Source organism: Haliotis asinina, chromosome 11 (assembly GCF_037392515.1).
Source record: "Haliotis asinina isolate JCU_RB_2024 chromosome 11, JCU_Hal_asi_v2, whole genome shotgun sequence".
Taxonomy (NCBI): Eukaryota; Metazoa; Mollusca; class Gastropoda; order Lepetellida; family Haliotidae; genus Haliotis; species Haliotis asinina.
This window is the reverse complement of record NC_090290.1, coordinates 34,322,138-34,336,477: the sequence shown is the minus strand read 5'-3', so window position 1 is coordinate 34,336,477 and position 14,340 is coordinate 34,322,138. Positions and strand designations below refer to the sequence as shown.

At 41.1% G+C, this 14,340-nt stretch overlaps 1 protein-coding gene across 1 annotated transcript in view; it reads left to right on the top strand.

Annotated features, from left to right (window-relative positions):
- LOC137255246 (rho-related GTP-binding protein RhoN-like) overlaps positions 1 to 9,312 on the top strand; it is a 44,205-nt gene extending 34,893 nt beyond the window's left edge. The window contains exons 3-5 of the mRNA XM_067792684.1: positions 6,374 to 6,483; positions 6,959 to 7,093; positions 8,184 to 9,312. Of these exons, the coding sequence (XP_067648785.1) occupies positions 6,374 to 6,483; positions 6,959 to 7,093; positions 8,184 to 8,432 (494 nt within the window). The 3' untranslated portion in view covers positions 8,433 to 9,312. The remainder of the gene's footprint in view (positions 1 to 6,373; positions 6,484 to 6,958; positions 7,094 to 8,183) is intronic.
- The last annotated feature ends 5,028 nt before the right edge of the window (positions 9,313 to 14,340 follow it).

The window sequence follows — 14,340 nt, the reverse complement described above, 5'->3', positions numbered from 1 at the left end:
TTGTGGATCAAAACTATTTTTATTACATTTAATCATCCACATAGTCAACACTGTCAGTCTCAGTGTGAATGTGATCTTCAGTTTATATTTTTTCCATTGCAGTAGCGAACACTCGTGACTTACGGTGATATTACGATTGTATGCATGATTGCCTCATCTGGTTTTAACATCTCACCAACACACATATATATGTTGAAACACTTGCCATTCCTACCAACCGTCCTGTGTATGTCAAACCGTGAGAACTGCCGATAACCACAATATCGGTGAGCATTCAAGATGATATATCTCTCACGGAACACCTGAACCATGCCCACACATTTCATATACCGACAATTGACAATGACTCATGGGATATTTACCTGTGATCTAGGCTGTGTTTTCTCAAAATATTGAATGCACGAGCTTTTAGAAAAATTGAACGCTTGAGATAATGTGACAAGTCTAGCACTTGAGTTATGAAAAGATACAATTACCAACAGACATATGTTCTGCTGGAAAGTAGACATTTCGACCTGCTGAGGTCGTGTGAGGCAGTCACCCTGAACGTTTCAATGTGTCGGCTAAACATACATCTGTCATAGAACTCATAGTTCATGATGTCGGGTCCCAGTGTACATTGATGCATGTGTCAAAAGGTCGTATATCTTTTTGGATGGAAGGAAATAAATAACATTTTGTCAGTTTGACCTACTGAACTCCATGTTGGCTAGGTGAATGTGTGATACATCATAAAATAGTGAAATATTTGAGTGTTTGAATGGCCGACACGGAGGAAGGAAGCGCCTTGTCGTACATGCATACACGAATTAGAATTTTCAGTGATCGGGTTCATTTTATGTCATGTTCTGCTTGGTGTGTATATACTAATATATCATTGACAGTCGATAGTAATAACACTAGTCAATGGCCTTTAATATGCAAGAATTGTTAATACATCTGTGCGTGCAGACTGAAAATATGTTCTGTTGTGTAGAGGCTCAAAGAAAAACTATACGTATATCACAGTTGGAATCGTGGAGTGGGCCCTGCAGAGAGATTTTAAAACGACTAAGTATTTCTAAATAGATTTGTTTTTTTTCATGTACATTTCAGGTTCAGACTTATTTTAGTTTTATATACAAGTCCCATTTCTGGTATTTATAAGTCCTATTTCATCCATAGGTAATATCTACCACAAACCACCAGAGTACACTTAAATAATCCCCTATGTTCGGAAGTGAATCAGGATTCCGTTTGAAATAAATTCAGACCTGTGAACTTCGTGACTATTCAAAATGAGGTACACTGCAACTGTGACGGCGATGAATCGCACGTCACGTTGAAGTCAACATTCCCCACAATCCAAACCCGTCAAATCAAGATCTGAACAATGAGAGGCCCTTACACACTAGCGGCTGTAGAGGTTGAGGCGGATATCCCGGCGCGATAAATAAGTCTCTACCACATTCCATTAACAGAATATATCCGAAACATCCCGCGCATGTCTGCATCACTTGATCGGGATTTGATATCTCAAACTGAAGGACTTCTCTGGACTGGCATTGTTCTATTATATATCCAATTAACCAACAAATGTTATTACCATTCACGCTACATATTATATATTACCACCAGCACTATCTATAGCACAAAGCGCCCTCTTCATAGAAGTGATACTTTGACAACACTTGGTGTTTGTCCTTATAATTCGATTTATAAATCCCCAAGAGACAAGGATATGCCTGCATTTGATACTACTCTCCGGCTTAGCATGAGTTGTGGTTGGTGGTGGATTGGTGGGTCAAATGTTCACTCATTATGGTAGAATTAGATCGGTTTTGATTCTCCACATGGACTGAATGTGTGAAGTCGATTTCTGGCTACCTTTTCCTGATAAGGCTTGAGCAAAGTCTAACGGGGTAAAACTATTCTCACTCTCACGCATAGCTCCAGTTGAATAAAAATAAACTTTTCGCGTTACTCACGACATGGTTCTTTCTCCCATGAACAAAATATGCACGTCGATACGTATTTCCCAGTAGCTGAGATAGTGCTTGAAGTTACCTCTACCCTCGAGTATAGACGTAAGCAAATCTCTCAACACCACCGCCTTTACGTTTGATGGCACGGTCATTTGAAGCTCATACCACTCACGTTATTCAATTTAAATGTTCCGCCATCATGCGATCTCATGTTCCCTGTACTGCTAGCGTATAGCCTTACACCCGTATACGACCGTTTCGAACAGTTAATCAATCCTGTCTGCTGAAAAATTCAGAATATGGAGTGATTATATTTCATAGTAGCTCAGGTGAGTATGAAATTCATAGCCATGAACACAACTGCTGCACGGCCTGTAATAACATCAAGTCCTCGGTCAGAGTTTGATTAACATATGCTGCTATGGTTTCAGTTAATGGCTTGTGATATACATTCTTATCTGTTGAATCACCCGCCAAGGTGGAGTGTTACTCCCCACTTTGGTTATGATTCAAGAAATACATTAACGGTACTGTAGTACAATCTTGTAGAATCTCCTTGCATCAATGATTAAATTTTACCGAATAAAGTCGTGTCTGAGTGAAGTGGTTCTTTTATTAGGTTCTTATGTATTAGTATGTGTCATCTATTACGTATTGTTTATTACGTATTACGTATTTGTGTTAACATACCCACATTTCATGTGATTAAAATGTAAATTATTTGAGCCATAATCGGCAAGAAAAGAACAGTCACATTTCAGGGTGTGCATGAAGTAAATATTATATCTAAAACAGTTTCAAATATTATAAAATAGTAATGAATACAAACTTGATCTCGTCACTATATGGCCGAAATATTGCCCATGTGAAACGCGAAACTCAACTTAACTTCAAGTCTTATTTGACACTGTTTTGTTATTGCCTTCACGTTGTGAGAAGGAGAATGGATGTAATCATGTAGTTTTTGATTTCCTTGTCAAGTCAACTTTTTGTGGTCAACGCAATACCCTGTAATAACTCTTGGGGTCGTAAAACATAGAATGTCAAATTTGTACAATTGTGGACAGTTGTCTCTATAATTCAATACCAATATACTCTTGTAAATGTCTATTTTGAGAGATTGTCGTAAGAAAGTGTTATGAAACACGACAGTTATTACCCCATTCAGCACCAACCCTGACAGTAGACCATAAACACGCTGCTTTATAACAGCATTCGGTCCAGATCGATGGACTTGTTTTTTCTCAAAGTCAGTGTGTTGCAAGAAACACGTGTCGTAAATTAACCTCAGGGCAAAATTAATATGTCTCTCGTAAAGATTTTAATCATATGACCATATAAATGTCACAAGCCATTGACTTCAGTTGCCCGTCGACAAAGATGTGGCTTGGTACACCGACTGGGAAACATCTGGGTATCATTCGATGAACACTAGTCTTGTTTTTAAAAATAAAGACACGTCTAAACAGCTTCTAGATCTTTTACTCATACGAAATAAGTAAATGTGGGAAAGAAAACAAAACTTCAACAGTTTATTGTGTGAGACCTGAGTCACAACATTTTTCACCTGTAGTGAACATCAATGGAAAAGCAAGTTTCGGAAATCATAATAGTAGGCGTTTATGTTTATGTCTTCTATTTAAAAGGCTGACAAAAACGGAGTTGCGTTTCTTTGGCTTTTCAGCATATTAAAGGTAGCGTTTTGATATGAAATATGTATTCGCTTTTACAGTTTTTGAGAGGAAACATTGGAAATGTATATTATAGCATGATGTAGCGGATTCAGAAATTAGATCTGGGAAAAAACAAAGAGACCGTTACAGGTATGCGTGTACTTACACAAGATAAATTAATGTTTTTTGTTTTGAGGCAGACGACACTATTCAAGCCGTGTCTGCCTGTTCATGATCAGGACACGACCTGCCAAATCAGGGGTTGGCAGCATGAAGCTGAAACTCGGAAACATTACTGAATATCTGGTCTGGATGACTAATTTAATTTATGAGGTCCCAACACTGTTGGCAAGCGAGGGCATGGGTGGCCACACGATATCTTACACTGGGTTCGAAACCGACTATTTGCCTGTGTCAGCATAAACCTTCGTCACTGCTCAGATGGATGTTCATGCTGTTGGTCAGTGGATTGCCAGATCCACACTCGATTATTTACAGACCTCCCCCATACAGCTGGAATAGTGCTGAGTGCGGCGTAAAACTAAACTTACTCCATTACTCATTATACATTTCTCTCTGGTCATACTGGAGGCAGACACTCAGTAATTTGATATTAAGGCTGAACTCCATAACGCGCTTTGGATTCCTAATGGATGTTAGACCAGCGTACATTCACTGCAGACGCTGTAACATACAAAGTGTAACACAAGCACCGTTGTATTTTACCAAATTACACTACCAGTAATTCTCAGATTGTGGAGTGCGGTGTTAAAACAAACTTAAGGCAGCATTTTCCGCGATCCTGTAATATGAATTTTCAGTCTTGTTTGTTATTTTCATACTCATAGCTGTGCGATATACTCGTATTTCTGTGGTGACTTAAACATGAAGGCTTACTTTTATGAGATTTCATTTTTTTTTCGCTTTTTAATATATATCCATAAATGTCCGAGGGTAATGTGTACATTGAGCGCGCTATCGGATGACAGCACCACACGACAGACACTGGTGTAAATGACGCATTCCTGTCTGTAAACTGACAACAACAGTTGGTTTATTCAACGCGAAGGTTACGTATTTAGTAACCATCGTTGGAAATAGGATCTTCAAAGACGATAACCTCTTCAAAATGAGGTTACGGAAAATCAGGGCCCAATGTGTTTTACATCAGCATCATGTTATGTAATTGGAGGAAGATGTGTTACTTTGCCGTGTAAGACAAGGAGGATGAGAAGAAGATGTGGAGATTACTGGGAATCTAGAGCTTGATGTTGAACGGTGGAAGGGGAGTGGCTGTAGAGATAAAGGGTGGTTTGTAGAGGCAGGGGGTGGGAGTGGGATGGCTTTGGATATAATGTCGGGATGGGGCTCTGTGAAATGATTGTCCGGATGTAGTTGGTGAGTGTGATTGGTGTGATGGGAATGAAAAATACCACCGACTGAAAGAAATTTCTCTCTTTGTAATGAATTCATAAGGAGATGAATGTTTATCAGTCCAGTTTTGGAAAATGTGTGAAATCAGCTAATTCACAAATACATTGACACCAAACCAGATCTCTTCAAATGAAATTATCTTTTACGAGCTAGAAATGGGAACTCCACAAAAAATATCCAAATGTGTAAAACCACTGTTTAACGCAAATTGAGTATTGCACTCTGATATCTGTTCTGACTGCTTGGTGAAGTTGGTTATGTCTGTTGTATCTGAAGGGAGTAATTGTTGGGACATGGCAGGATGTTATTTTCTAGTGAGGAGGAAGTTTTAGTGATCTCGAGTTAAGAATTGTGATTGTGTCAGTATGGCATGGAATGAATGTGGGGATAGAATATGATGGATGTGGTTGAGGGTGGGTGAACACTGTTCCGATATGGTAGGTGTTGTTAAGTGGTTTTCATATCGTACAAGTGTTTAATCGGCACAAACAGAAATGGAGCTCCTTTTATCTCCAGAAAGTATGGTGCAGAAATTAAAGAATCCGAATTAATTATGTTGTTTCGTTCAATGATTACCATCATGGGTTTTTAGCGATGCACCCTGTTATGATCGTAAGAAAACTAGCCGTCAGCTAAGGATGCCTCTTGCTTATCTTGGAGGCAGCCATACAGTATTGCCCAACTTCACCAGTTCCCCCCAAGCCATAAACAAATCCACACCCATCAATTTGGCACAGTAACAAACCGAAAGAAGTTATTTATGCTTACTTATGCCCCGAGGGCAGCCACAGAACCTCAGCGTCAGTGTTACATGTTTCTTGGCATCTGTCGTTTTTATAATTGAATGGCGTGGTGCATCATTTCGCGATGTCGACATTTTGAAGTATCATGTTATCTATCAGGAATGTTGACTTGGCGAGAAGCGATTTTATTTGTTCTGCTTGGGGCGGTTGGTTAAATAGAGTCAAACACTTTATGAGTTTTTGCTGTGAAAATGTTTATGTTTCAGAGACGCTTCAGAGTCAACATTAGTCTCAAACTGATAGTGGTGGTTGGGTAACCTGTTATCTAAAACATTCGGGTCGATGGGGTAGCCTAGTTTTTAAAGCATTGGCTTGTCACGCCGAAGACCCGGGTTCGATATCCCACACGCATACAATATAGGAAGCCAGTTAGTGGTGTCACACGACGTAATATTGCTGGAATATTGCTAAATGCGGTGTAAAACTAAACTCATTCACTCACCCGCCATCGGCTACGTTGTAAGATCGACCTCTAACCTATTTTCTCTTGGTATTGTAGGAGACTCCGGGTACGATCGGGTCCGGCCCTTGTCCTACACAGACGCAGATCTCATTATGATCTGTTTCTCAGTAGCAGACCCGGAGTCCATGGAGAACGTCGTGTCAAAGGTGAGCTCATGACTAAAATATCTTGCATGTAATGAAACGTTGCCAAGTCGATAACTGGCCTAAGGTCAGAATAGACTCCGTTCTCTGGGTTCTGGATCAAAACACATACGGATACTTGATGTTTGACCTAGCACCTGATGTAATTTGTGGATCGGTGGTCGGGCTCTGAGTTCAGAGTGTCAACCACTGGTTTCACTTGTCCAAATTCAATGCAAATCTGATGTGGCTGATACAGTGTTCACGTTTTTAATGCTTTTTTGTTCTTTTTTTATCACGATACTTGTACTTATGGAGTATTTCAGAACGTACTACTAGTTGTACTATTCGCGTGTTAGTATTGATAGTAGTGTATTTGGTGATTACACTATTCATTGTTGCCAATCAGGAATTATTGGGGTGCTGTGTTGAGGCGAGTTACATATTCATAGATTACTTTATCGTCCATCCTCTCAACTGGATGCAATATTTGTTTTAGTGGTTACCTGAGGTGCGAGAACATTGCCCCAAACAACCCCTCATGTTGGTGGGCTGCAAAACAGATCTTCGGAACGAGATAAAAACTGTCCCACCAGGCAAAGACAAGACACCATCAATAGTATCATACGACCAGGTGAGTTGTGCAGTGAGACATGATCGGAGACTTAACTCCCATGTAATGAGCCTGTTAGACACGATACTGACCAATTAGTGGCCCAAATAGCACTGCATGCTAAAATATCCCCAGTGACCGCTCTGGTTTAATGTAAGTCTTCGGTACCGTATGTTCATCTGCGTGGGTGAATAAGGTTTAACGCGGCTGTTAGCTGTTCATACAATATCACTGCTGCTGACATCAGAAATGGGTCTCATAAAATTGTACTCATGCAGGGACATAAACACGGTCCTTAGGCATGACGAGCAAACACTTTATCTATGATTGGGCTATCCAGCATGAAATCATAGGGAATAAATCTGGGGCTCCGAGGCTGGCTTCGCACCACATGAATATGTGATGGCTCATCCTTTCGAAAATACACAAACAGACGTGCATGCATGTACGCACGCACGTACAGTCACACGCCCAAACACAGTCACTGCAAGCGGGTAGTCGTTTTGGAGCATTAGGTTACAATTTCATCACTGGTTTGATAAGACTCAACCTTAGTGTCCCCGACAAGCAGATGTCCGAGCAGATAAAGACATATGTACAAATCGCAGGGAAACGCACCTGAGCCAAGATTTTCGAAGCTTTGTTAACGCCAAGGTAGTTGTAAGTGCCATACATTAGCATTAACATACGACTGTCGTAGAGCTACGAGAGCTTCTAAAGTCTCTGCGCTAGTGATAAGCATGTGAAGCTTTAGTGCTATCTCCTCGAGATTATTTCACAATTGCTTGTGTCCGTGGGGTATTCAAGTGGTTAAAACGTTCGCTCGTCGGGCTAAAGTAAGTGAGCGAGTTAATATTTAAGGTCACATATGTTTCAGCCATATAGTGACCACGAGCTAAAGACCCGGGTTCTATTCCCCACATGGGTACATTGTGTGTGAAGATTTCTGGTATCTCCCACCGTGGTATTGCTGGAATATTGCTAAGCTAAATTCACTCACTCATAATTGCATAATTTGTAAGGTAAAGAAGACAGATAAGAATACAATGGTAGTAAGGAAGGTATGGTCGTATATCAAAAGAATTCTGACTCATTGCTCCTGTATTTGCAGGGTTTGAAGACAGCCAAACACATTGGAGCCCTTGTTTATTCCGAAACAGCATCGAAAACGTCGCAGAGAAGCGTAAACGACGTCATGGAGGTTGCCGCACTATCGTCAGCCGGGACAAAGGGCAATACACCTGAGGCTACCAGTTTTCGCCGTCAGAGGTCCTTCATTCGCCGGAAACGCTTCAGTGGTATGAACGAGGCCAAAATGCATTTGAGGAAAGAAGCAGCCAAAAGCTGCGTGGTCATGTGATCATGTGCAAAAAGAGCTGAACTTTAATTTATCTTATTTATGATACATCTCAGTTCATAGTTTTCAACCTTGAACCGCTCAGGCATTTGCGCACAGACGTCACTAATGCTCATCGGACTGAACCTGTGTACACGTTTTCGTCAGAAATAGTGACGTCACAATGATGCGTGAACACGTCATAACGTGTATTGAAACGACACTAGCCATAATTCACTTGTTTCCACTTACTTTAAAGCATATTATTGCTTGTAACAAAGATCTCTTTGGACACTTGAACTTGTGTATACGACAATGAGTCGTGTGTAGCCCTCATTTTAATGGCTTATCTGTCAGAACTGCACTTTTGTCGCGTTTCAAGCCCCACAAACCCCGTTTGCAAGCCGGAGAAAATATATCTCTGTTTGTGGTGTATAAACCAGTTTGTGTACTCGTCATCACGTTTTGTGTACTCGTCATCGAAATGTGTTCTCAGCTGTGATATTATCGCAAATCCAAACCCAGCAAGTATTCTTGCCTACGAAACGAACACAGAATGTATGACGTCACCAAAAAGGGTAACAGAGTGTATGACGTCATTAGACAAGGATAACAGAACCTATGACGTCATCTGAAAACGGAGCAGGTGCTTGTTGTTTCGTTTTGTTTACTCGCTCGTCTTCAAAGAAGGCGTAAAGTTGACTGTGGAATCTAGTGCAAAGACTGTATATAGGGGTGGTGTTTGAGATACGATGGGATTGCCATGTGAATGAATGATTGAATGAGATGTTGACCGAGCTGTTGTGTGAATGATATCGTTATGTAATTCATGGATGTTCGTTTCTGTTTGTAATACCTAAACGACATAATTCTTTCAAAAAGAATAAAAGTCTTTTGAAACACATAGTTGTCTTATGTTTGTTCCATGCTTGAGCCGCCTTCGAGAAATACCTGTATAGTCGGCCGAGTAATCTAAGGCACCGAGGGGCGGTGGGATAGCCTTGTGGCCAAAGCGCTTACTCGTCCCGTCGAAGGTCCGGGTTCCATTCCCTTATGCGGACAATGTTTAAAGCCTGTTTCAGGTGTTCCCCGCCGGGATGTTGCTGGAATATTGCTAAAAGCGGCTTAAAACCATACTCACTCACTCTATGGCATCGCAATCTGCTGTGCAAACTTTCATTTCTGAGGCAGAAAATCGTTGAATCTAGTCGGTCAACCCCCTTTTGTCAGATACCTTCCAAATAACACCAGCTGACCACGTACCATTAGCGTATATCTTAATGATTACCTTTGAAGTAATATACAGAATAGCTTTAGCTTTGTCACTTTGGCAAAAAAGTTACTTTTAACAATTATCAAAAATTCGGTTTTGGTGTCACCAGACGGGGTGTAGTCCCAGTAAACGTAAGAGCTTATGGGTTAGATCACGGCGCAGTTTACATGCATGACCTCGGGTCATCATTACAAGTGACATGGAAGGAGTTGTTACCCTCAAGAGAATTTCCCCTATGCTAAGCCGGGATATGCAAACTTTGATGAAAAATGTGTATAGTTTTTATCAAGAATGAAGTCGGGTGAAGATATTCTTGCCCATTTGTCACCAAGTTTACAGAGAAAAAAGCATTAAAAATAAAGCGTTCAGCACTTCATCATGTTATCTCCCTGATCTGGTAACTGAAAGTCGTCAATTTTATAAGAGAAACCAACTTCTCCAGTCAAGAAAACTTAAGAAAATTCTTGAAGATGAACACTAGATCTGCATTTCCAGATTTAAATTAGGCAAAGCATTCGTGAAATTCGGATTTCGATATTTAAACGAATATCCAGCACAAACGTTTCACGAGATGTGATATCGTGAGACTATGTGCCAGTTGCTTTAGCACAACATCCTAATACAGAGGCAAGGAGTTTTACGCAGTCAGTGTGGATGAAACGTTGATTAATGCTAACCCTTCATATCGGTGGCAGCAATCTGATACCAAAACAGGAAGATTCCTCTGGGGTGAGAGACGCGCAGGGTCTCATCTGGGTTTTCTGCGAGGATGTCACTAGGTGTTCAGATCCAAATCTACTGATGGTCGTGATTATCGCACTGAGATGAACTCTGTGCACAGAATACGCGACACAGCGACAGCCTACTGGTCTACCTGACAGGTGTTTGTGGTGATGAACAAATCACCATTCAATGTTAGAGATACCCTGTAGAAGACTCCTACCTCCACATTCAGAAAACATGAAATGACCTCTTGATTGTCAAGGCATGGTATTGACTTTCCAGCTTTAAAGCTTCTAAAACTAAACTGTATCATATCATACTGTAGCTCACAGACCATCTCCTAGCTGTTTACTTGACGGACACCATGTTGAGAAAGCATGGTCATGAAATTCAACTTTTGCCGCCCTATCAATTTCACCTTGATCCAACTGAACTGATCTGGGGCAATTTAAAGGATTCAGGTTTAAAGAAAATGGTTCCGTCAAACCCAAAGATATTTGTCAACGATGAAATAGCAACCATATCACCAATATGGCAGCAATGTGTCAGTCGTGTGATAAAGATGGAAAAAGAGGAGTTAAGGATGGTCTACAAGGGCAACGTTTCAAACCCATCTTGATCAGTCTGATGACGATGCTGACTTTGGTAGCTCAGATTTTGAAGCGGGATTGTCTAACGGTGACTTAACTTAAGTGGTATTATACTTTCATGCTTTTGAAATGTTCCCTTGATATAGACATTTGAGCCTGAAGATACTTGAAAAATGGGGAGTACCAAATGTTGGGATGACAGACTAAAGCCCCGTTCACTGTCTAAATTCTCATTAAACCCAACTAGCCGATTCCTCTACCGCATTCTACACCCGTGAAGATCTGGGCTAAAACCGGTTTTCAGCAACCCATGTTTGTCATAAGCGGCGACTAACGGGATCGGTCAAGCTCGTTGACTTGTGGAAACATAACATAATGTTCCAGTAACTATTACCCTAATGTTGATAGTGGATTGTCTGTTCCAGACAAGCTTATTTACGAGAATATTGCTGATTGCAGCGTTAAATATCAATCAAGAAAACAAATCACATTCCACAGCCTGGTACTGCATGTGATATCTTATTAATAGGAGTGGGTGAGAGAGTGAGTTTAGTTTTAAGCCGCTTTAGCTATATTCCAGCAACATCACGGCGAGGGATGCCAGAAACTGGCTTCGCACATTGCACCCATGTGCTTAATCGAACCCAGCTCTTCGGCGTGATAAGCGAACGCCTTAACCAACAGACTACTCTGTCGCCCATTACTGACAAGGGGGAGTGATGGCCTTGTACGGAAAATGTTTGCTCGTCGGACTGAAAATCCGTGTTAAATTCCCAGATGACAAAGTGTAAAAGCCTGTTTCTGTTGTCTCTTGTATTGTTGCAGGAACGCTGATGAAAGCAAGGCAAATCTGTTTGGACTGATTTCAGTATTATAGTCGCTTCCTTGAATCGATTGAAGGCGTAATCCCTTTAAAACTCGCATTAACAAGATGTTTTCACTCTTCGACCTTCAGCGTTAAGTTATTCAAGATCATAACCAACCCACATCTGACAATAATTGTATGTTGTTGATATATTAAGCGACGTAAAGTCTGCGTTGCCGAAGAATCCTCATTGTGGAACTGCTTGCCCTTTTCTGAATCCACCGACGTGGTGTGCGTCACCACAGACGTTAGACATGTACTTCAGAGAAGTCGAAACAAACATACTCAACTTTCTTCCTCGAGAGAATTGTCAAATATATCTGATAGATGCCATGCGATAACCGCTGGAAAGGTTGGCCTATTCTCAGAAGCGATGGTAGCACATATAGATTTGAGATCTGCTGTGTCTGTGATTACGTATATATGAAATATGTGTGTTCAGAGCAGTGACATATAGTTTATCAGGTCAGGTCCGGCCTTTCATCGTACCATGATGTTTCTGACAGAAACCACCACGTCGTGCCACCATGGAAGAGTCTTGTGATTAAAAACAGAAATAATTCAAAAGTACCTGACGGTGTGTACACTTTTAATCAAAACATTGTGGGTAGTGAGGTGGGTAATGCGCAAGTAAGTGAGTGAGTTTAGTTTTAAGGCGCACTCATGTGATTAAAAACTTAACAGACGCAACTCGATGCCTCACAGATTTATAATGATGGTTTTGTGCAAACAGCAACCAACATTGCTTAGCTAACTGCAAGGGGCACATGCCACCATAATCAGCGTCTAGTCTGGTACCAAAAGTCCGGTGTTTTCAGAAAATAATCATCTCGAATGAAGCTGAAGGTCTGATTGATTACTTAACTTGTATGACTGTATCCTGCGAAAATATCACTTCTCATATAACCACAAAAGAACTGAAGCTCCGTCTCTGCTAATCACGTCATACAGTCTTTGACAAGGCAGAAAGAGCATCTCGCAAAACTCCACACAATAAAGATATATGATATTCAGGCACTGGATGTAATGGGGAGACAGTGAGTCAAATTCATATTGACACTGTGTTACAGCTTAACTGCCAATTACATCCGTCTATTCATGACGGTTTCACATGATCTATGGGAGTGATGCATGAAATTTGGAGAAAAGACACTGTGCCCAGGTTTTTGTAAGTGAAATGGACGGATTTAGTGTCTAGGAATTCACAGCCATATATACAGCAGGTTGGAAGACAGGTTAGGTACGTAACACATGCAACTGAAGCTGTCGAAACCGGTATCTGTCCAATCCGGCAAGTTGTCACCACCAGCGTAAAATCTCAGTTCAATCCATGATTTGTAATTTATCATCAGCTTTACAATCTGGCACATTGTCTAAACTGGATAATTTTTCAGTCCCGATGAGTGCCGGTTTAGACAGCCTCCACTCTGTATGAGTTAGTTGGTTGTAGGTTAAAGCCGCACTCAGTGATATTCCACTTATATGGCAGCGGTCTGTAAGTAATCGAATCTGGAACGGGCAGTCCAGTGATCAGTAGCATGAACATCGATTTAAGCAAATGGGATGCGATGACACACAATCCCGTTACTCGCTTCTTACGACATGCTTGCGTTACTGAAGGCCAATTCCAACCTGGATCTAATTCCAACTTCAGGAAGACTACATAAGAAATATTCTTCCCATATTTTTGCCATGTAGAGAGAACCGAACCCGGACTTTTGACTTGACGAGCAAAGGCGTGTATACCTATATTACCCCCACCCTCAGCCACACGCAAGAGTATCGAACTCGATGCGTTTACACAGGTAGACTGTCAGCCATGCCGGGTCTCAAAGAAGTATGCTGAAAAGACGACCGGAGGCCTTCCAAGCAGTATTTAACCTCACATTTCCGTGTCTGACTGCCTTCACATAAAACAGAAGACTGGCAAATACAGTGAAATGTGAAAATACAGATATGTAAACGTAGATCTGATACTCCCAAAACACTATTTGAAATGACCCTCACAACAGAAATAGTAATATCAGATGACTCAACAACGCAAAACAAAACCATTGAGTCCCGACCAGAAGGCTCTGCAGGTAAGAAGTGAGATTGAAGTAAGTAACATCAAGCATATATCCTATGCCATAATACTGCACATTTGGCTTTGGGGGATGTTCTAAATATCGGAAGAGGTAAAACGGGAACGTGGCTCGAGTGTGTGAATCTTCTCACCACCAATATTTCCCTCTAGAAATAAAGAAGACGCGTGGGGAATAGATCCCAGGCCAAAAGCCATGCTAAAAATATCTCAACGGAAGTGCATGTGCCTGCACCAAGGTGAAATGCATTTGCCGTGCAAACAAACTGGTGCATATTCAAGTGGTAAGGTGAACAGTGCTCTGCACTGTGCTGCACAAAACGTCCTCAACATTGATGTACATGCAGCTAAAACCCCAGTGGGAAGCTTGCCATTAACGCTTGGACGTAACTTACACC